The 22201-nt window shown below is 32.8% G+C and overlaps 6 protein-coding genes and 1 long non-coding RNA gene across 9 annotated transcripts; 4 read left to right on the plus strand and 3 right to left on the minus strand.

The window, feature by feature from the left end:
• The first annotated feature begins 825 nt into the window (after window positions 1–825).
• Window positions 826–4605, plus strand: LOC143207439 (uncharacterized). Its single transcript, XM_076420896.1, has 10 exons — window positions 826–1271; window positions 1357–1403; window positions 1477–1557; window positions 1880–2086; window positions 2159–2243; window positions 2316–2438; window positions 2503–2675; window positions 2749–2850; window positions 2919–3107; window positions 3191–4605. Exons 1-10 carry the CDS (start codon window positions 1208–1210, stop codon window positions 4310–4312), a joined length of 2193 nt encoding a protein of 730 aa, XP_076277011.1. The 5' UTR covers window positions 826–1207; the 3' UTR covers window positions 4313–4605.
• On the minus strand, window positions 4455–5776 carry Mcts1 (malignant T-cell-amplified sequence 1 homolog). Its single transcript, XM_076420904.1, has 6 exons — window positions 5580–5776; window positions 5345–5497; window positions 5171–5271; window positions 4940–5073; window positions 4783–4850; window positions 4455–4697 (listed from the first exon to the last, which is right to left on the minus strand). The coding sequence occupies exons 1-6, from the start codon at window positions 5588–5590 to the stop codon at window positions 4616–4618; spliced, it is 549 nt and encodes a 182-aa protein (XP_076277019.1). The 5' UTR covers window positions 5591–5776; the 3' UTR covers window positions 4455–4615.
• Window positions 5777–6451: 675 nt separating this feature from the next.
• On the plus strand, window positions 6452–6994 carry LOC143207447 (uncharacterized). Its single transcript, XR_013008672.1, has 2 exons — window positions 6452–6730; window positions 6808–6994. It is a non-coding gene; the product is annotated as an uncharacterized LOC143207447 (long non-coding RNA).
• Window positions 6995–7484: 490 nt separating this feature from the next.
• Window positions 7485–10136, plus strand: LOC143207441 (polycomb protein EED). The gene is made up of 2 exons (XM_076420899.1): window positions 7485–7629; window positions 7713–10136. The coding sequence occupies exon 2, from the start codon at window positions 7841–7843 to the stop codon at window positions 9122–9124; it is 1284 nt and encodes a 427-aa protein (XP_076277014.1). The 5' UTR covers window positions 7485–7629; window positions 7713–7840; the 3' UTR covers window positions 9125–10136.
• Window positions 10137–10217: 81 nt separating this feature from the next.
• Pfdn2 (prefoldin 2) lies at window positions 10218–11197 on the minus strand. The gene is made up of 3 exons (XM_076420908.1): window positions 10987–11197; window positions 10520–10643; window positions 10218–10453 (listed from the first exon to the last, which is right to left on the minus strand). The coding sequence occupies exons 1-3, from the start codon at window positions 11130–11132 to the stop codon at window positions 10262–10264; spliced, it is 462 nt and encodes a 153-aa protein (XP_076277023.1). The 5' UTR covers window positions 11133–11197; the 3' UTR covers window positions 10218–10261.
• A 689-nt stretch (window positions 11198–11886) lies between these two features.
• Window positions 11887–17555, minus strand: Vang (Strabismus domain-containing protein Vang). The gene is made up of 4 exons (XM_076420897.1): window positions 17027–17555; window positions 16337–16928; window positions 16107–16265; window positions 11887–15412 (listed from the first exon to the last, which is right to left on the minus strand). The coding sequence occupies exons 1-4, from the start codon at window positions 17155–17157 to the stop codon at window positions 14576–14578; spliced, it is 1719 nt and encodes a 572-aa protein (XP_076277012.1). The 5' UTR covers window positions 17158–17555; the 3' UTR covers window positions 11887–14575.
• A 270-nt stretch (window positions 17556–17825) lies between these two features.
• Snr1 (SWI/SNF related, matrix associated, actin dependent regulator of chromatin, subfamily b, member 1) lies at window positions 17826–21946 on the plus strand. Of its 3 annotated transcripts, XM_076420902.1 has the most exons (7): window positions 17832–18156; window positions 18615–19077; window positions 19160–19287; window positions 19549–19861; window positions 21149–21325; window positions 21402–21459; window positions 21712–21946. In XM_076420902.1, exons 2-6 carry the CDS (start codon window positions 18626–18628, stop codon window positions 21439–21441), a joined length of 1110 nt encoding a protein of 369 aa, XP_076277017.1. In that variant the 5' UTR covers window positions 17832–18156; window positions 18615–18625; the 3' UTR covers window positions 21442–21459; window positions 21712–21946. The 3 variants fall into 3 exon arrangements, with proteins under 3 accessions (XP_076277016.1, XP_076277017.1, XP_076277015.1); XM_076420901.1 differs by having other exon boundaries at window positions 17826–17978; window positions 21402–21946; XM_076420900.1 differs by having other exon boundaries at window positions 21402–21946.
• The last annotated feature ends 255 nt before the right edge of the window (window positions 21947–22201 follow it).

The raw sequence follows: 22201 nt of genomic DNA on the forward strand, positions 1-22201 counted from the left end.
ACCCAGTAAGCAAAATGCTCGGTTTTGGCCGGGCAGCTGCATCAACAGAAGCAACGCTTGTTGCTGGCAGAAAAACCCATAGACTTGTAGAGATAGACTATAGACTGCGCGGCCTGTTGGCCTGTACGAAGTGTTGAAGCCTGCCATGGCGGCTGGGGTATAATGAGTGAGAGAGAGAGAGCCTGTTGTGGTCGTAAGCTCTCTTTCTAATTGACGAGTTGGTGGGGAGAGATTCGCCCAATGAAAGTGGGGAGTGCGTAGGAAGTTCGAGTTGGGTGTGTGTGTGTGACTGGTTCGCTGCGCCCCCACCAACTATCGGTGTGCGAGTGAGATAGATATACAACCAGCCGCCATGGCAGGCTTCAACGCTTCGTACAGGCCGCGCAGTCTATCTCTATAAGTCTATAGTTTAGGAAGAGCAAATAGTTCGTGCCGAAATTTACATTGCGTCTTATAGGGAAAGCGGTACGAATCATTTGCTGCTGTAATGAATATCCAATACTCTTGATTGTTCATCAATAATTGAAATATAATGTGTCAGAGCAGTTATATTGGCGGGAATATACCGAAACAATCTGTTCCGAACAACAAGACTCCAGGACGTGTCCTTCGAGTTACAAAATATACATAAATATACGTGTTATACATTGATTTTTCAGAATCTTGCTGCACCAATATCTCTGCTCTGATTGGTGGCGTGGCAAAGTGAGGCAAAGCATGGAGCTCCGAGGGTGATCGCGAGGTGAAGGGAAGTACATAGTACATTTGACTCTCGGTAGTGGCGCTTCATGCCAAAGCCTAATTCATGTTGTTTCAAGCCTCTCTAAATAAAATATATTCTGTGGTAAATCACAAGAAGGTGACAACGCCGGAGTGAATCCTGTGAATTATAAAAAATGCCGATTGTTTAACAATTTTATTGTTCATGTGATCAAAAAATATACTAGAACCGCAAAAGAAATAAAAGTATAGTTCTAAATTAAGATTAGAATAAAAATAATATCTTATACCGTGACATTAGAATTGCCCTATTAGTAACGGTCGCGTACACGCAGTATTTAGCACAGTTTGGAACATCTTATGAAGGCTTGAAGCTGGTTTTTTTATAATCATTTATGATATATGGCCATTAATAATTGTCGATTATTAACTTCATTGGTTTGATCGTGGAAAAAGTCAAACTTTTCTTCACGTATCCTTGTACAAAATGGCTTTGCCACCAAACTATAAACAAGTAGCAATGGCTACATCAAACATCGTTGCATCAAATCGTAAGCATTACTAATGTATTTTTGTAATCTATTATTTAATATGTTTTTTAAAGTTACTGAAATTTGGAAAATATTTGAATTACAGAACGTCTTAGAGCTTCCGGTGGAACTAGCAATAGCTCCACGAATAGTGTAAGTAAATACTCAATCCAAATTAAATAAGTATTGATATAATGAAACAATTAATTTTTATGATAATTTATAGAAAGATACACAAAGCCCATTTATACAAACACCTCATAGCCATCCAGGATTTACACCACAAAAGGTTGGAAAAAACACAAATGTATGTATTCAGTCATAGGCAAATTGAAAACAAAATTGTCAACTTTTAATAATATAATTTTAACAAGTTCCATGCCGAGCCATTTTTACTCGACAATTAAACAAGCTTATGTGTTTTGTTCTGTACTGCATTTTGTATAATGCCTCATTCTTTTAGTGGAAATATATTCTATAGTGTTAAACTTGTTATAAAATATATGTTTTTAGCACATTAAAAAAACACATCAGCATATACGAAGAGTGGTACACGTGGCATGGAACATGTTAAATTACAGTACAACTTTTACAAATTTGCAAAATTCATTTGTTTATTGTTCAATTAGGCTGATTCTCGCATGCCGAAACCGCCTAAGCCACCAGAAAAACCTCTCATGCCTTACATGAGATACAGTAGAAAAGTATGGGATCAAGTTAAAGCTCAAAATCCAGAATTAAAACTATGGGAAATAGGAAAGATTATTGGTCAAATGTGGAGAGATTTACCAGAAGAAGACAAAACAGAATTTATCGAGATGTACGAAGCAGAAAAGGTATAAAGAACATTGATGTTTTTGTTGAACGTTTCATAAACAAGAAACATTAACTTCTTGTATTCCAAACAGGTGGAATATGAAAAAAGTTTAAAAACCTATCACAATTCACCTGCATATTTAGCTTATATTGCTGCTAAGAATAGAGGAAAATCAGGTAAACATTGCAAAAATAGATAAAAATATATAGTTTTATATACAACCTACTGATATCTCGTTTCTTGAGTAGCGATGTGTGCTGCACAACAAAATAATGACGATCGAGAAAGTCATGAACGTTCATCAGGCAGTACTAAAGGTCAAGCAGCTCAAGATAGAAGAATAGATATCTTACCTGCAGAAGATGATGATGGTATGCAAATGTGTATATATATATATATATTTATTTAAAATTATATATGTATTTTATTTTATAGATCAGGATGATGGATATTCTGTAAAACATGTTGCATATTCTCGGTATACTAGAAATCATCGTCTTATTAATGAAATATTCAGTGATACTGTGGTTCCTGATGTTCGCTCTGTTGTTACTACACAACGAATGCAAGTATTGCGACGTCAAGTGCAATCGTTGACAATGCATCAGGTAATGTAATGTGAACTTTTAAACATTGATTATCAATTAATAGTTGTTACGCTAAATTATGAAAAACTTACAGAAAAAGCTAGAAGCAGAATTGCAACAAATAGAAGAAAAGTTCGAAGCAAAGAAACGTAAATTTATTGAAACAAGCGAAATATTTCAAGAAGAATTGAAAAAAGTAAATTTTCAATTTTCGTTTACGGAAGTATAACTCGAATAAAATAACCAATCAAAATTTTCTTTTAGCACTGTAAACCTGCAGTAGACGAAGAAACATTCAATAAAATGGTAGAGCGGCAGTATGAAGCACTTAGACGAGATAGATTGAAAGGAACGGAAGAAAATCGTTCAGATGGACCAGCATCGAGTGAATCAACTCCAAACTCAACGCCTACTCCTACCCCTGCTCCAGTCAATGATGAAACTCCATCTGATGTAAGTAATTATGTACTTTTAATTTTTTTTTCTTTATTAAATGTACTTATCATTAGACGTCCACTCATGATTATTTATTATAGGTTGCCGAACACGAAGCAATAGATAAAAAGTCAAATGGAACAGAAAAGGCTATGAATGAAATAAAAAAGGAAACATCTTCTCCACCGTACACTGATAACAAACCTGAGCTTCCACCAGCTCAAGGAAATTCAAATCAACATACATCTAGCTCTGGAATATATTGTGGGACTGTTAGTCCAATACAGCAGCAACAACAAACGCCACCACCTCCTCTACAGCAGCAGCAGCAGCAACAACAACAACAGCAGCAACAACAACAACAGCAGCAGCAACAACAACAGCAGCAGCCACAACAACCACCACCGCCTCCGCAACCATCGCAACAGCCTCCCTCAACTCAACAACATCAACAACCGACATCTCAGCCACATCAACAGCATCCACAACAAGTGGCTCCACAACCGCAACCATCTCCTTTGCAACCACCGCAATCTACTACTACGACAACAGCAGCACCATCCAACATAAATTCAAGCGCACCTGCAAATGCAAGTGTTACTGCAAATGCGCCTACTATGCCTCCGGTTTCTTCGCCAGCTCCTTCCGTGCAGCATACTCCTCATCAACAAGGAATGTTAGCTAATCATTCAATGCCGCCGCATCAAGGAACACAAGGAACTCAGGGAACACAGGTGCTTCCACCACAAGGCCCTGTTTCTAATCCACATACTCCTCAGATGATTCCACCAAACCAAGGCTATGGTCAACAATATCAACCAGGACCAACTCAACAAGCTCAAAATGTCCCATTAACTCCGAGACCTCCACATCCATCTTATACGTATTCACAGCAGCAACCATATCATCAGCCATACCCTCAATATCCACATCCCTATTATCATCAACCATATTCACAGTATTCACCACACGCAATGGGCCGTCCTCATGCTCATGGTCCTCATAGCCCGCACAGTCCACATTATCATCCACAATCTCCTCATGCCGTCGGAGAAAATAATACTACTAATAACAGTGTGCCTGGTTCAAACACTGCTTCTGCACCAACATCCGATGCTAACAATTCATCTTATTCTCCGGCATCAGGACATTGCGAAAACGAACGTTCTGTTTCTTCAGACAATCAAGAAGGTCAAGTAGACATTAAATCAGGGTCTGGTTAATTATATTTTTATAATTACATAATTCTATTTATAGAATTGCTTTGAATTTATGTAAACTGTAGAACATTACATTCGAATAATATTGATGCATTTAAACAACTATAATAAAATTGTCATATTCATTCAGTTTGTACAATAAAAATGCATTAATTAATTTTTTTTTATTTTGAGTAGCAGTACTGTGATTAGAAACTGTTGCTTCACAGCATGACGTGTAACTTTCAAAAGTTCCAGAAAACGTATTTGTGCAACAAACATGGTTTCGCACACGATTAAATTTTGAACAATGTATACATCAGTCTTTTACTTCACAGGTTTCATTTGCCATAATCCATCGTTCAAGTAATGACAATTCTCTATTCCCACTCCTTTGTTCACTTTAACTCTGTAAATTACATTTATTATACATAGTATACCTAGCACTTTTTATACATTTTGTATATAAAAACATCATGTGTCCCATTACTTACATGTCTTCTGTTGATAATGTAGTAACACCGACAGCTAAAGCATGTTGCTTGCCCTCCGCCATAACAGCCTACATCTTAGATTAAGAATTCAATAGACTAAGAAATATTAAGATTGGTAAACAACATATGTAACTTAAAATATTTTAACAAAGGATACAACAACTGTTCCCTTTTCTACAGGTGTCATCTTTGCACCTTTCGACGTTAAACCTGGACACATAATATTCGCTCCACTAAGAACGAACCGGATAGCACCTTTATCAACTTGTTGCATTGGTAAAAAAAATGGATCTGAAAGTTTTTAATATAAATATACAACGATATATGAACTTTCTTTATCATTTCTTTTCTATAAAATTTTTAAAAGATCTAATCATTTCTTACTCACATTTATGTAATAATCTTAAGGTGGGCATCCAAGGTCCTTCGCGTTGACGGAAAAATAAGAGGTCTCCTGCCGTATTTACAATAATCTCTATATGATCGTGACTAACATGTAAAAATAGATATGAATGTTTTTAGTTGTTAATTTATCGAAAATATTCGCTCTAAGATGCCTTACCATTTTACAATTCGGAAAGAATCTTTCTTTGGAATAATCGTGTCCACGTGACTTTCCAAATGAGGATAAAGGTCTAGGAGTTTCGAACGTATTCCTTTTTGTACTGATGACTTTAATTGTTGTATTCCAGAAACACTGTCTTTTTCATCGAATCTAATGAAATGTTAAATAAAACCATAATTTATTAGCGAATAGAGGTTATGTATTTTTAACAGACTCACAATGACGCACATACTTTTTGAACATCTTCTTATTTTTTTATAAAATAAAGCTACACGTTAAAGGAGTACCGATGTCTAAGCAATACATCAAACAATTCTTAAAATAAATGTTAATTTATAAAATGTTCTATGCTAGCCGGTATTCACTTCGTATAATTCTGTTATTATGCTATAGTCGCATCCACGGTGTACCGTGTACCATGAACTTAGAACACTACATGGATATGGACACGCTGAAAACTGTAAAAATGACTAGTATTCCATCTGGCGGCGACCAGAGAACTAATCTCTAAATATCACACCCACGGTGCATCCGTGATCACACCTTTCCGAGAGAAGTCCGAAGTCCAAACACCTCTATAATACACCGTGGTCACGAGTAAAAGAGAAAATCTGTATCAGAGAATTCTCTGTTTGTATTGGAATAGCATATTCTAAGTTCTATTTGTAAATAATACATATATAGTTTCTGCTCAGTGGCGTAGCTACATATCCAGCGCCCTGAAGCAAGTATATATATAAAATTATAAATAGAATCGGTGCGCCCTCTTGTCCCTCGGAATAGGTATCGCGAAATTTATTTTGAACATTTAGTTTAAAAACATATATGTAATTATTTCGACGTTGAGCAGCTTGTTTTTATGTGATTATTCAAATATTTTTACAAGTTTCTATTTCACTCATTCTAACTTTGCGTCCTCATAATTTGTGCGTCTGGAGCAGTTTGCTCCAACTACTCCGTAGTAGATACGCCACTGTTTCTGTTTCCATATAACTTTCAAATTTTATTTTATAACGAGATAAAGATGTGTGTGACATGGCGGGCATTCTTCCGAAGTTCGGTAAACACCGATATGGATCTTCAATTTCTTTCTTGGTACGTTTATAATACTTGGATTTCTTTTTTGTACATTATCATTATATATCGTTTGATTTCCGTAGAAACAAGTGGCAAGTTAATTACTATATTTTTAATTCAAGATGAAATAATATCGTATTATATTTTCGAGAGTGTACAATGATGCTTGTGTGTTAATTCATTTTCCATGTCGTATAATTTATAACATCTTCTATATAATGATTTTAGTGACTATGTAAAATTACAAATAATAATTGGTTTTGCATGTATCTATTATATTAAAAGTAATACTATGGATCTGATTTTGTAGGTTATGCTAATGTTTGAAGTGATTCAGATCTGAGCATTTAATTGAATAATATAATATTGAATACTACTTACAGGTTATAGGATCGGCAGATCTATGTCAAAAAGTTTCCGAAGGATTACACCAAAGTGCAAAAATAAAACAATGGAATATTGTGGTGCATCAGTGTGAATTTGTTACTGAAATAGTAAAGTTACAATTTCAGATCACAATAGATTTCATTATCTTTGTATTTGATTGGAGGTTCCAGTCTTTATTCGAAGTAAGTGTATAACCTATGTTAACTATTTTTAAATCTATTGTAAATATATAACCATTTTAACCCTTTTGATACGATTTCAATGTGGACGTACTTAAATTGCATCGCATCATAAAATAAATGTAACTCATAAAACAATCAGTAACCATTGACATAACAGAAATATTCTGCATTACTAAAGTTAAGAATTAATTAGAAATTCTAACAGGTGACTAAAGTCATTGTCAGTACAGCGAGCATTAGATGTTGGATAATTATAATCACTGTTCGTATACAACGAGCATCGGCTGTGGGGTGACTATAGTCACTGCTCGTATTGAAAGGGTTAGCAATTTTTAGTGGCGCCTTAAAGTCACTATTCGACTTCTAAGGGTTAACAATTAAATTGTTCCATGTTGGGAAACACTGGGTTAAATAGTTTAGATTTCATTAATTTACAACAATGATCTTTGCTATATAAATCAATTTTTATTTAAGGTAGAAACAAATATAAGCCTAATAGATGAACATTATATAATTTATGGAGCAGTATGCTTAGTAAATTGCAAGGAAATTTTTAGTAGTATGGAATTGATTTCCCATAAATCAGCAGAGATACGAAACAAGTATAATATTAGATTTTTATCTGCTAACGTTTCTGTAAGTCATTATAATCTTCCCTATTATTAATTTATACATATTTTAATTTATACTTTTATTGCACTGTCTTTTCTGCTTTTTAGACACCACAGGGTTGTGTTCAATTAGGCAATAGAATATTGAACTTAACGGAGGCTACACTAGGTATTACTAGTGGAATTCCCATTATTGGGCTCTGAATATACATTAAAGTTGTATATCTAATACTGAAATGAAAAAGACAAGCAACAAAGGTCAAGCATATGCCTCCAGTCAAGAAGACAGTGAAAATGATAGTGATGAAACTGAATGTAGCATTGGTAGTAATTCCACAGCAGGTACACATCGTAGCGATACACCTACACGCAGTGCACGTTACAGACGGAAAGGTCGGCGTAGAAGTAAAACTGCAAAATGTAAGTCTTGTACGGACAAACCTCTTTATAAATACTGCTGCAGTATTAAAGAAGATCATGGACAACCATTGTTTGGTGTACAATTCAATCATCATTTGAAAGAAGGTGAACCGTTAATATTTGCTTCTGTAGGAAGTAATCGAGTTAGCATTTATGAATGTCCTGAAGGGGGTAACATTAGATTACGTCAGTGCTATGCGGATCCTGATCCAGAAGAAAATTTTTATACTTGTACTTGGACTTACGATGACTCTGGAAAACCTTTATTAGCAGTGGCAGGATCGCGTGGTGTTGTTAGAGTCATCAGTCCTGTAACTATGACTTGTATTAAACATTATATTGGACATGGTCATGCGATAAATGAATTAAAAATTCATCCTAAAGATCCAAATATATTGCTCTCGGCATCAAAGGACCATGCTCTCAGACTATGGAATATAAAAACTGACGTCTGCATAGCAATTTTTGGTGGAGTCGAAGGTCATAGAGACGAAGTCTTAAGCGCTGATTTCGATATGAAAGGGGAACGAATCATTTCGTGTGGCATGGATCATGCTTTGAAATTATGGTCATTAGACAAACCAGATATGCAAGAAGCAATAAAACAATCCTATTACTGTAATCCTAGCCGTAACGGAAGACCCTTTGACTCCATACTTCAGCATTTTCCAGACTTCACTACTCGAGATGTACATCGCAACTATGTTGATTGTGTTAAATGGTACGGTGACTTCATTTTAAGCAAATCCTGTGAAAACTGTATTGTATGCTGGAAACCAGGACGTCTTGAAGATTCTCAACTACGTAACGGAGAAACGAGCGCTACGGTTTTACATCGATTTGAATTTAAAGAATGTGATATATGGTTTATAAGATTTTCAATGGATTTCTCGCAACGCACAATAGCTTTAGGAAATCAAGTTGGCAGAACATATGTATGGGATTTAGAGGTTGATGAACCTGGACAAGCGCGATGTTATTCGCTTCACCATCCTAGATGTACTGCAGCCATACGTCAAACAAGTTTGAGTAGAGACGGTTCAGTTTTATTATGTGTTTGTGATGATGCCACTGTGTGGAGATGGAATCGTGAACATTAATAATTACGTAATATATAAAAATGTGCCTTCGCACTTACAAAATGTATTGCATTAAGTGCTTGCTGCCTTTTAATATTGAGTATCATAAAATAACTTTTATCAATAATAGGTTGTTTATTTATTACAAAATACTTGTCAGATAATTGTAATAATTTTAATTCATATATAATTTATGAAGAAATTGATACTTACTAATTGATTCATACTACTATTAGTATAGTTCGCACTTTCACATTTTTAATTAATTTCAAACAAAATTAAAAGAGATTATTCATAAACATATATATCATATAGACAATTTATAATTATAGAATGAATGCATATTTTTATCCATTTTGATATGCAATACTTATGACGGAAGACAAACTATACTACAAATGCACTTTGGTAATCATCATATTTTTATTTGTTAGCACTATCAATTAACGAAGGTAATACAATATTATTTCAAAACAATTTTGAAATTTGTCAAATGCAAATCAAAGTAATTTAAGGTATTTGATATACTTACATGTCTAAACAAATTTTATTCTTTGAAATAAAAGAGAGAACTTGAAGAAAAAAAGTATTTTTATCTTTATCAAAGTGATCTGCAAACGAACTGTAAATACACAAAGTTCCTGTGTATGTTTGTAATAATAATGTTGCATTCCCATATTTCATAATGTAATTTTATAATGTAACATTTAATAATTAGTAAGAAAAGTATAAATATTTGCTTTTTATATATGAATTTTATTAATTAGCAAGAAAGAATATTGTTTAGTGTATATCTTTCCTTTATTATAACTTTCGGTTAATACTTTTGAACATGTAAAAATCTTACATTGTTTAAATGTGAAACGTTCAGAAAAATAATCATTACAAATTCATTATATATACTATGTATTGTATTTTAAAATTTGTAATCCTAAATTAAGTTGAGACTGTTAATGGTTCCAAAGACTGAAATAATTCATTAAAATTATATACTACAATTTATAAAGAATGAATAAATACCTTTTATGGAAAATACATGTATGTTTAAATATTGAATAACTGTATGGATAGAATGATATCTGAGAAAACTGTGAAAATAAATGCCAAAACGGGATTTAGATCATAATGAGACATATATTAAAAGCAGAAAGTTTGATTTTAGTCATAGTTGCTTAACAATGAATTAACAACGACTGTGCTTCTTTTTGTTTCTTTTGGTTCTTCATTTTGCTGTTGCTGTTGCACATCCTGTTCTCCCCTAATTCTAATATTATGTTTTTCTTTAAATTCATTTATTTCAATTCCTTTCTTCGTTAACTGATCGTTCAAACCATCTATAACTTTTATCAGCTGAAAACCGCAAAATATATATTATTCAAGTACTACAATGGTAAATCTTGAAATAAAAACCTTTACCTGTTCTTTATTTGTTACTAATGCAGGCATCACATCTTCTACAGTGCGTTCACATAATACACCTCCTGTTAGTCTATAGCATTTCCTTTTTGGATCAACATGCTTTAACGTGTCAATTACAATCCTAAAATTTCAAATGCTTTCTTGTAATATTGAAAAATTATTTCTATGACGCATTAAACTTATAGACTTAATATATAACTTATACATACAAACTTTTGAATTTATAATTTTATTTACCGTAAAAATTGCATTATAATTTTGCATTTATCTCTATAACGCATTAAACTTAATACAACTTATAGATACAAACTTTTGAATTTATAATTTTATTTATCGTAAGAATTGAATTGTAATTTTGTTAAATTAAGATTTATTGAAGATTAGTCGGCATTTATCTCTAATGTTAAAAAACGATTATGTTTATAAAATACAAAAGTGGTTAGTATAGGTTATGGAGTTCATACTTGTGTTCATTTAATTCCATCTCCATTTCTGATAATTTATTAGCCATTGTTCGTTGCTCATTGCGTAGCATTTGAAATTCAGACAGTATTTCTGCAGTAGATTTTGCGCCTTTGGCAGATTTTCCTGATTTTTTATCGCTAGCCATATTAGGAGTTTCGCATTACTTTCTTCTACACGCGCGAGATTAACCAATCTACGTCCTATGTATGTGTGTGTATCATGCGATGCGCGAAATTTCTATTTACTTGAAGAATTGATTTACATGTATATATAGACATTGATTATAGAAATTGATGCTTGACGTTGATATTTTATGGAATTTATTAAATAGATTGTATATAGTGTATTTATAAAAATTGGGTGAATAAATTAAATACCAAGATTGATCTCAAATATTTTTAAAACTGAAATGAAAAATTGTTTTGAAAAACATTTTGAGAAAAAGGAAATATATAAAATGTAGAGAATAAAAGTTTCGTTTGTTTTCTTCATGTATAAATACCTTGTATTATATCATAACCGCATATATATATATATATTATTCGGACGCTCTAAAAAACGATAACTTTTTTAATATTGGACTATTTGCGATTTGAACTTTTTTTGGAAGCTAGAGTAATTATTCGTTTACTACAGGATGTGAAAAGAAATTTTTTTAAAAATTGCAATTGGTCGAAATTGTAGAGAAAATACTAAAAGTTGGTTTTCACAATTTTTTTATGTGGATATATATTGAAAATTTTAAAAATACGTTTTGTGTAGATCTGTGTCAATTATACATATTCTGAAAATTTCATCAAAATCGGTAGATGCGGAAAGAAGCTACAGGCATTAAAAGATAATATAAGAATCCTAAACACTGTGTAAAACGAGATTTATAAATAAAACTTTAAGTAACAATTTTACTTTTTTTATTTTTCAGGTTTCTCCTTATACTATTTGAATTTTATTTATCTTGTGCGCACAATTCTTTACAAAGTATGGTAATAATTTAAAAAGTAAAGTTATTATTAACATATTATATTCTACAAAGAATACAAGAATCGCAGTACAATGCATGCAGAAGTAATGTCAGAAACTTAATATTTATGTTTATACTAAATATGCATATTTAATTTACCAATTAAGATATTTGTCACGCCCACACATAAATAAAAAAAATTTGTAGTTGATAAAGCTACTCACAACTGCAACATTACCTATAACACTTGCAAGAATATAAAGTTATTGAAAATTTTTGTATACTTCACAGTATAAGCATTTTTAACTTATTATAGTCTTAAATAATCAGTTACAAGCAGAGGCAATTGGTGTATATTTTTATTACCAAGTTATGATATGTTAAATACTTCCTAGACATATATATATATGGATCAATTTACACTTCTTCTCATTTGAATTGAAAGGTTGATCAGCAGAGTGAAAAAGAATAAAAATAAGAATACCTAGAATATTATAACTTCTCTGCGCAACACAAATTTCACTGTTATACTGATCAGTTTTTTATTTATATGTTCAAACTTTGAATATGTCATATATATACATACATATTATGATGTGTATTATTCTTATGACGTACTGTACACATTTATAATAGTAAATTCAGTCACAAATACAGTAAAATACCATAAACCTTGTAAAATGACATGTAAAATAACAATTTAATACAAAAAAACTCATACAAAAATTAATATCAGATTAATGGTTACATTCAATTAATACATAATTTATACATTCAATACTTTTGAATGTATAAAATTATTTATTAAACAATTTAAATACTTAAAATAGTTGCTACGGTACTATGCCTACTGGTGGAAATGAGCAAATCAAAACATAATCACAACAGAAATTTCTTAAAGTATAAACACATCTCTAGAAATAAAAGAATACAAAAGATATTTCATCAAAATTTAAGGAGAACTACTATTTACCAATGTTTGTTGTCATAATAAAGAATACAATGTTTTTAACTAGTTTCGATATTACTGTGAAAGAGTGTTTCTTTAGTCTAGCTTACTATATAAACATATTTAATACAATTATGATTTCTAAAGCGTTGTAAATCCTTAGTAGATCTTTCATCACATCTGTATGTTGCTCATATACTTCAAGAATAGTAAGTATTTTTTTTAAGTACTTAAAATATTTAGCAACTGAAAGTTATTATGGTAAATATTGAGAAAAAGAGACTCAGCTATAACAACCTTGAGCTTCACATATGTTTTCAAGGACACCGTTCCTAAATATCCTCGAAAAGATTATTGCCATTGTTCGTTGTTCAATGAAATGTTATTAGAAAAATTTTACTGAAGGAAATATAATGATATGTTGTCGGGACTCTGATTCTCTTCAAAGTGGTGACAGTGTTATTTCTTTAACCCTTAATACTTTAATTTTAATACTTCCCTTTTAAAGTGAAAGTATGGATGTCTTTATTTCTTAGTAAGTTTTTAATGAACAACGAGCGACAGTTGAAACGTCTTGATGACTCAGGTAAATTATCTTGACAACGTATGTAAAGGTCAAAGTTATTGGTGCTATACACGTATTGTAAAAATTAACAAATGTATGAATTATAAAAATATTAATTATACATGATATATTAAAAATGTAAAATATAAGAAAAACTTAATAAAACTAGTGTCATGGAAGAGACTGTGTCGTTTAACTGTTTTTAAAAAGTACGGATGCCATATGTCTTTTTATATACAATACATATAGATGCAAACTCTTATATGCACAAATAGAACGTTGTATAAATAGATCGTAGGAATGTAGTGATTTTCCTATTTCAGAATAAATAAAAAAATATTTTATGAAATGAAAGCCTAGTATATGATAGATCCTAAGTATATGTATATAATAATAGTTATCGTTGCTGTAAGTATAATAGTTTTAATGCACTTTTGGAACACTATTGTTTTAACAACAAAGAAGCATTTATAGCTTGTATATTTCGAACAAAAAAAAAACTACCATACGGGTCATTCGAAATTAATTTCATTTTGTTCTATCATATATTTATATTCCTAAAAGTACTTAAGAATCTAATACTTTTAGGCAATACTGCTATAGAATATGATAGGCTTATTTTGATTCTATGATTTATGATATACAGATAACTGAATAAATAAATGTGTGCGTGCATAGTATAAATTACTATAAATGTTGAGTATATCATTCGAATCTGTAAATGCAAGAACTACATTGTCCATTCATCCTTCGATTGCTTATAGCAAAGAACTATAAATAATTTCATTAATGGGAACATTTTTTGTGATAGCATTATAAAAAACTATCTTGATGCGGTCAAAATTTCTGTTTATCTGAAAATATACTCTAATAAAAACTTTATCATTGCTATATATGTATATAACAATATAGGCTTTTGTATTATTTGCTTGCTATAGTTATATTTCATTCACAATACTTACAAGCTTATTATTTTGGAGTTTTCTCAATTATATATATATATTATATATACAGTAAAAAACTACTTGTTCTTAATGAGTTCTGTATTCAATAAAAATACAAGCATCTGATCGCAAATTATCTCAAAAAAATTTCGTTAACTTTAAAACGTTACTAGACCGACGTTTCAGAGTTTAATCTCAATAAGAATTTGTTAGATTTCGGATGTGCAAGTTGTTCTGTAAGATGAAAGTGGGGTAAATGATATGCTGTACATAAAAGAGCTACTTCACCTTGTCTTAATTGAAATTCGCAACCATTAGCAAGAGGTCGCGATGGTAACTCGCCTTCGCAGACTAAGGCCCAATGATGTGAACGTTTTTGTCTCTCTTTTTCATTTGAAAAAACAGGACTTGTTACAAAAAACGGTTCTAGAAATGCACGCGGTGCTGCATCTTGAGCTAAGCACCGCGCAAGTCGATTTAAAATAGACTCTACAGAATGACGCGGCTGCTGTCGTGTCACTCTCAAATACTTTTGTAACGCTCTCGCCATAGATGGAAATACTGCTTGTGCAGCTTCCATAGGATCCATAGGACCAGGATTTGGAGTTGACTCTACTTCTGAATGTAAACGCTTGATGTGTGCAAATGCTTCCTCAGCGGCAGTGATTAATCTCGCTCTACGTTTTCTAACTCTACGTTCGTAATCATGTTCTTCGTAAAAACGTTCGTTATGGCTAGAATCCCTACGACGAGTTTGAGTAGGCATTACTGATCTATCACCGCTACCTCCTCGAGACTGAACACCGCTAGTGACTCCACCGTCAACTTCGTAAAACTTGAAGCTTGACTGTTTTCTGCCAGATTTAGATACAGGCAGTCGTTCCAAATATGGATTGTAGATTGGGAATTCTGTATAATACCTTTCTAACACCCATACTGCTGCTCGTTGTATCGATAACTGTCCAATCGCGTAAGACCGTGATACACCATCCGGTGATCTTACAACCTTGAATATTAAGTTGTTACAAACAATGTATTCAAACAGGTAAAGAGTATTATACAGGGTGGTTCATCAGATACTACCACCTCGATTTTCGTCATTATTATTATTCGTAGCGGAGAATGTTTATATGTATAAGGTTGAATGGTTTTGAGGAATACTTTGGTGTTGTGAGTTTTTTTGTACATGGACGCGTAGAAGAAATATGAAGGTCGTCAGTATTTTTTAAAATGGGATCGTTCCTGCACTATTTACATTTTACAATGTGGCTCCAACAGGATGGTTGTCCTGCACATTATGCGAGAATAACAAGAAATGCAATAAGGGGGTAGACTCGTTTCCAGGATTGCAAGATGGAGCTATTCAGTAGTCAAAAGCGTTAGATATAAGATCAATCTAGGCCGCGATTGCCCTGAAAAGTCCTATTTTTATGTTTACGAGGCATAATTTGCATTATTCTGAGCATGTAGCCGTCGCATACTCTTTTGTAGAGAATATGAGCTTCATCGATTGGTGCAGGAAAAAACATACGATCCCATTTAAAAAAATACTGATGATCTTCATATCTCTTCTACGTGTCCACCTACAAAAAAACTCACAACACCAAAGTATGCATCTCTTGAAACCATTCAACCTTATATAAACATTCTTCATGGTAATATCTGGTGAACTACCCTGTATAAAAATTAAACCAACATACCTTAAGATAAAACACAGGTTGTTGATGGCGGATTTCAATAAGTAATATCGCGATATAATGTATGAACAGTAAAGTATCTGCAAGAGTACCGGCGTAATTTACTAAATTTTTGTACTCTGTTATTTCACCGTTAGCAGCAGTCTTAGCACTCTCTGTGACCTGAAATTAATAATAGTACATCGATATTGTAATCGAAAAGAAATGTAGGTACGTTCGACGAAATTACATACCTGAACAACATAAAATAGCCAATAAGTACAAATGCACAATGTGGTAAGAAGTAACACTCCAGCTCTGAATAAGAATATACGAGGCATAGTAGCATTTCGTGAACGTAAAAACACAGCCCAACTCCCAATACCTAGTAGCACCAACTTAAAGGCTAAACCTAACAATTGGCCTTTACATTCTGCATTACACGATAGCAATTGAAGCTTTTGTTGCATTGTTAGTACAGTCGTAGAATCAGGAAAAAATCCTACTTTTGGCAGTATAACCATTGCTACAGGGCTAAGAAAGGCGCTTAATCCAATTATCATCGCTATAACAGGACCCACAAATCGATTACAGGAACTAAACGATCCATCGTTTTCGTGTGGCCAATGGCTCACATCTTCGGTTGACTCCGATCTGTCGGAAGTATTTCCAGTGACAGCGGTAGTATTTTCACCCCAGTTCTCATCTTGGGGTAATATCTGTACTTCGATAACTTCTTGACCCAAATTATCCACGCTATCGCCTCTTACGTTAACAGTTGTTTGAAAAGGAGCCATTTCGCTTGTATCTAAATGATGTCTTTCCTTCCTTTGACTGCGACTGGTCCTTTTAAAGAGAATATTAATATCAAAAGAGACAGAGAATTTATAGCTAGAAGTTTTGTCATTATTACATAATGACATTCGGTCATGAAATTCAAATACCTGGTACTTCTATGAGAATGTTGTCTGTGATGAGATTTAGAACTATGAGTTCTATGATGTTTTTGAGAAGTCCTGCTATGATGGCTATGGCTATGCTCGCTAGCCCCCGATTTTACGCTCTCAGTCTCCATTCCCCGGCAAAGGTTACCGCCCTCGAGCTACCCCATAAGAACATACCCTCTTCCACTCGTATCCGAACGCCAGGCACATATACTTTAGTGCTATATCACAATCGCAGAGTCGGAACTTTGTCGAATTATCAAATGATACGCTATGGATGAAGAATCTTAAGGGCATTCTCCGTGCATAAAATTTTTTGCACAGCCGACATTTTAAGATACGTAATTAATTTTTCAAAAAAGTTGAAATCATATTGTTCAGAACTAAGTACGACTTTATCAATCGCTTTATCAATATAATTTTCTATGAAAATATATTAAAAAAACAGACGCCGACACGCCTAACGTTTATTATTCCCACCCCCTTTGTCTTGTTACCAGTTACCACATTCCGGAATAATTGTTGGGGGAAGAAAGAGCAGATAAAATTTCCTAGGGATGTTTAGGGAAATGTCAAGTATATACAAAAATGTCAATGTATATTCATTTCGTACATTCAATATACTGACAATTTATGTTTATTTATTATATATTTATATTCAATTATAAAGTACTATGTACCAGTATATATGTACACATATACCAACATATACATATATGCGTATACAGAATATGTGCAGTGTACTATACATGACTGTACATGACATACATGTATTGTAGTGTAGTATAGTCTGGTATATTGGTATATTTAGTGTACAGTGTACAGTACAGTACCAAACCGATTCTTTGAGCGCCGATGGCACATAAATATTTAGCTTTCAAATTATTATTCTTGTATCCGGCTAAGCAATAATCAACAAAATATTTAAACGATTGGTTATTTCAATTTGGAGGTAAGCTTCATCTATATAAATATCCGATACGAGTGTTGCATATATAGTTTTACTGAAATATTATTCGGTGGAACGAAAACATAGTGTATGCTTTGAAGCATAAAATGCTTCGTACTGCGTCCATGCCAATATTAATAAATGTGTGACAGATGAGATTGATAAGTAACCGGCAAAACAAGTAAGTAAACGAAATAAATAACCATTACTAATGATGATACACAAAGTATGGATTGCATTGTGAACAACACAAAAATGAATTGTATTGCGTTCTTTGGTTATAATCTTATTATTTAACTTCGGAACTGTTTAGACGTTGTAATAACTTAAACATTTTCTTCTGTTTTATTTTATATTATATTTAGGATTTTATTTCTATTAACCAAACATTTCTTCCGATCTAGAATATTTCCACTCCCTATGATTTTTGAAATTTTATGCATATGAAATTGGTATAATATTTCATACAATACTTAAATGTTTAGTAATTGATTAGATACCGTCATATCTAATAATATAAACAATATTTTAAATAATGGTACAGCCATTTTTAGTGGCGTCTCATGGCATGCTATACATGAAGCAACTTTTTATATGGTATTCTGAACATATTTTTATTGCTATTGTATACTTCTATAGGACATATAAAGATGGCTTTACGTACGTACGGTGATAAGCCTATAAGCTTCCAAGTAGAAGAAAATGGAGAATATTATTGTATTGGATCGGAAGTGGGCAATTATTTGCGCCTGTTTCGAGGGTCATTATATAAACGTTATCCTGGAATGTTCAGAAGATCCATTACGAATGACGAACGTAAAAAGCTAGTTGAACTTGGGTTAAGTCAGCATGTACTCGCATCCAGCGTGTCCCTTCTAAGAGCCAGTGAAGTCGAAGATATTATCGAAGGCAACGATGACAAATATAAAGCTGTGTCGGTACATTCGACAGAACCTCCAGCCCCTAGAGAAGGAAAGTCGAAGAAATCGATGCCATGGGTGCCTAGTTTACCGAATAGTTCACACCTAGATGCTGTGCCTCAAGCCACACCGATCAACCGTAATAGAGTACACAATAAAAAAGTTAGAACGTTTCCTTTATGGTAAGTGTTTTAGTAATACATGTTTTTACTAGTACATATTTTAATTAACATGCTATATTAAAAATATAAATTATTTTTCTAGTTTCGACGATACTGATCCATCAGCAAACCTGGAGAATGCGGCACAACAAGAAATGTTAGTACCGATTCGTTTAGACATGGAAATTGAAGGTCAAAAGTTAAGAGATACATTTACATGGAATAAAAATGGTATATTCATTCGTATAATTTGGTTAAGACTAGACCTACGGAGCACTGAAACTGACTATTTTATATCATTTTATAACAAGAGTGTATTCATTCAGATTTTTAGCAATCTCCATTATAATATGTTCCCATACAATTAAATTGAATGTCAATAATTGTAGACTTAAACATTTTAACGGGTCCCGTAGTTCTAGTGCTAATACCAGAATGTATCTATAATAATGTTCAAACACACATGTTAAGAACCAATACTTTTTTTTTTAGAGAGTCTCATAACACCAGAACAATTTGCAGAAGTATTATGCGATGACTTAGATTTAAATCCTCTCACTTTTGTACCAGCTATCGCTCAAGCTATAAGACAACAAATAGAAGCTTTTCCTCAGGAAACAATTCTTGAGGATCAATGCGATCAGAGAGTTATAATTAAATTAAATATACATGTGGGCAATACATCTTTAGTAGACCAAGTAGAATGGGATATGTCTGAAAAAGAAAACAATCCTGAAAAATTTGCAATGAAACTTTGCGCAGAATTAGGTCTTGGTGGAGAATTTGTTACTGCTATTGCATACAGGTCTGTATTCATAACATACAGGGTGTCCCGCATACAATTAACAACCGATTAGGAAGTGATTCTACATGCAAAAGGGTCGTTCCATGCCAAATCGATCACTTTTTAACGTCACCCTCGTCGATTTTGTTCTAAATGAAATATGTTTTTTGCCGGTTTCGAATTTTTTTAGAAATGACAGGCTTTTGAAATTTGCAATTTTTGCCCATTTTAGCGAAAACGGGCCTCACTTAAAACCACCACTTTTTCATGATAGCCATCGAGCAACAATACCTTTTTTGCAGAACATATACAATTCGTATAGAAACTAACATCTATAAATAAAGCTATGATTAAAAAGGTGTCGTTGGCCAAGAGTGAGACCAGCGGTATAGACGACCTCTATACGAACAAATAGCGGTGCGCTCGAATCGCCTCTACCTGAAACGGGGGTAGACCGTATCCTTTTCTAGCTCATTGTAGCACCAATTTTCCAATCGCCATCGTTTTCAAAGGCTCATTTTGAAGGAGAAACTTCAAAGAATATAACCATATTTTTTTCATAATTTAAATCAGTCTGGCCCCTCATCGAAAAAAAACGTAAAAAAAGAATTTGTTCACATTTTTTTGACGTTATAATGTTAATTATCGAGGTTGAAAAAATTATTTTATAATACCCCAATCCTTTCCGAATAAAACAAAAAAAAATGTAGCTCAATCGGACAAACAGTTCCGAGATAAAAATTCCTAAGTGATGCTCGCTTTCGCCAAAATGGGCAAAAATTGCAAATTTCATAAGCCTGTCATTCCTAAAAAAAATTCGAAACCGGCAAAATGACGACTTAAACCCCCTCTAATTTCACATGGACTAGAACACATTTCATTTAGAACAAAATCGACGAAGGTGACGTCAAAAAGTGATCGATTTGGGAAGAATGACCCAAAAGTGAGACGAATCTAAAGAATAACATTTTTTTGTTTAACGCATTCTCTTCGAGAAAAACTAGTTTAAAAATCCGTCGGGGTCACGTGCTTTAGTATAGCAAGCGGTAGAGTCGGTAGGTCATGGTCAGACACATCAGACGATTCCTATCTACATACATAATAGCACATGTATTCGCTGAATTTTCAAACACGATTTACCCGAAAACGGAACGTCAAATGAAAAAATTGAATTCTTCAGTTTCGTCTCGCTTTTGCGTGTAGAAATATTTCCCAATCGGTTATCCATTGTAGGCGGGACACCCACACCCTGTATATTTAAACATAAACTATTGTTATTCAGTTTGATACGAACAAACTTTTCTTTAGTGTTCGAGGACAGCTGTCGTGGCACCAAAGAACGTATGCATTTTCTGAAGCCCCTTTACCTACAGTAGAAGTACCTTTCAGACCTCCGTCAGAAGCGGATCAATGGGCACCGTTCCTAGAGACATTAACAGATGCGGAAATGGAGAAAAAAATACGTGACCAAGATCGAAATACGAGGTAAGTATTATTACGCTACGTTTTCTGTAAAAACTTAACTTAACAGTTAATTACAATATTTTTCTTTTTATTTTAGACGAATGAGACGATTAGCAAACACAACACCTGGATGGTAAAACATGTAAATTACAATGGTAATAAGAAACAACAGAAAATATCATCAAACATTTCACTGAGTAGTTTTGCTCAGGACTTTCATTCTCTTTGCCCATTTAAGACTTTTTTAAAACTATATATATACATAATATAATTTTTATGTGTTAAGATTTAGAAAAAAGAATAAAGCTCATTCTAATAAATATTTATACATATACTAAAATACAAATGCCACTGATTAATGTGAAAATTTATCCATGTGGGTTTATTTTGTGAATTCTTATTTGCACAGTTGTATTCGTTATTACCATTACATAATATAGGAAGTAAAAAAGTTCCTGATAATGTACTATACCCCAATCGCTTATGAAACACAAGTCACACTATATGATAATACAATGAGATAGTCAAGAGTGATGATAAGAGATTTATAATTCCTTTCAATCTGACAATGTTAGAAAGTTCCACCGAAATTTAACCAAATTTAAACTTAAACAGATTATAATAAAATAAGCCGTAATTTTATGTCAATTTTGTTTCTACCCAACCACGCAAATACACCAGCTTTCAAACATGAAATAAGTTTATCTATTTTTAGTACGCATTAAAAAACGTACGCGCGTCGAAAGAATGTGCTTTACTATAAAAAAAGAACAAGATAACAAAGATAACTGTTACCTAAAAAGAGAAAAGTGTTTTATTATCTGATTGATTAAATAATAAAATGTAAATACTTTTATTCGATATCACAAGACTTAGATAATATTTACATAAGATAGA

This window comes from Lasioglossum baleicum, chromosome 3, assembly GCF_051020765.1.
Source record: "Lasioglossum baleicum chromosome 3, iyLasBale1, whole genome shotgun sequence".
NCBI lineage: Eukaryota > Metazoa > Arthropoda > Insecta > Hymenoptera > Halictidae > Lasioglossum > Lasioglossum baleicum.

Excerpts from the sequence above, each read along its gene's own strand:
- LOC143207439 (XM_076420896.1), top strand. The coding sequence starts at position 1,208 with ATGGCTTTGCCACCAAACTATAAACAAGTAGCAATGGCTACATCAAAC. Across the intron at positions 1,404-1,476 it reads GCAATAGCTCCACGAATAGT|AAAGATACACAAAGCCCATT; the intron begins GTAAGTAAATAC and ends GATAATTTATAG. Across the intron at positions 2,439-2,502 it reads ACCTGCAGAAGATGATGATG|ATCAGGATGATGGATATTCT; the intron begins GTATGCAAATGT and ends TTTATTTTATAG.
- Mcts1 (XM_076420904.1), bottom strand. Across the intron at positions 5,272-5,344 it reads TCTTTCCGAATTGTAAAATG|TCACGATCATATAGAGATTA; the intron begins GTAAGGCATCTT and ends TTTACATGTTAG. Across the intron at positions 5,074-5,170 it reads CTTAAGATTATTACATAAAT|ATCCATTTTTTTTACCAATG; the intron begins GTGAGTAAGAAA and ends AAAAACTTTCAG.
- LOC143207441 (XM_076420899.1), top strand. The coding sequence starts at position 7,841 with ATGAAAAAGACAAGCAACAAAGGTCAAGCATATGCCTCCAGTCAAGAA.
- Pfdn2 (XM_076420908.1), bottom strand. The coding sequence starts at position 11,132 with ATGGCTAGCGATAAAAAATCAGGAAAATCTGCCAAAGGCGCAAAATCT. Across the intron at positions 10,644-10,986 it reads ATGGAATTAAATGAACACAA|GATTGTAATTGACACGTTAA; the intron begins GTATGAACTCCA and ends TTGAAATTTTAG. Across the intron at positions 10,454-10,519 it reads TAGTAACAAATAAAGAACAG|CTGATAAAAGTTATAGATGG; the intron begins GTAAAGGTTTTT and ends TGCGGTTTTCAG.
- Vang (XM_076420897.1), bottom strand. The coding sequence starts at position 17,157 with ATGGAGACTGAGAGCGTAAAATCGGGGGCTAGCGAGCATAGCCATAGC. Across the intron at positions 16,266-16,336 it reads GGCTATTTTATGTTGTTCAG|GTCACAGAGAGTGCTAAGAC; the intron begins GTATGTAATTTC and ends TATTAATTTCAG. Across the intron at positions 15,413-16,106 it reads AACCTGTGTTTTATCTTAAG|GTTGTAAGATCACCGGATGG; the intron begins GTATGTTGGTTT and ends TTAATATTCAAG.
- Snr1 (XM_076420901.1), top strand. The coding sequence starts at position 18,626 with ATGGCTTTACGTACGTACGGTGATAAGCCTATAAGCTTCCAAGTAGAA. Across the intron at positions 19,078-19,159 it reads GTTAGAACGTTTCCTTTATG|TTTCGACGATACTGATCCAT; the intron begins GTAAGTGTTTTA and ends TTATTTTTCTAG. Across the intron at positions 19,288-19,548 it reads ATTTACATGGAATAAAAATG|AGAGTCTCATAACACCAGAA; the intron begins GTATATTCATTC and ends TTTTTTTTTTAG.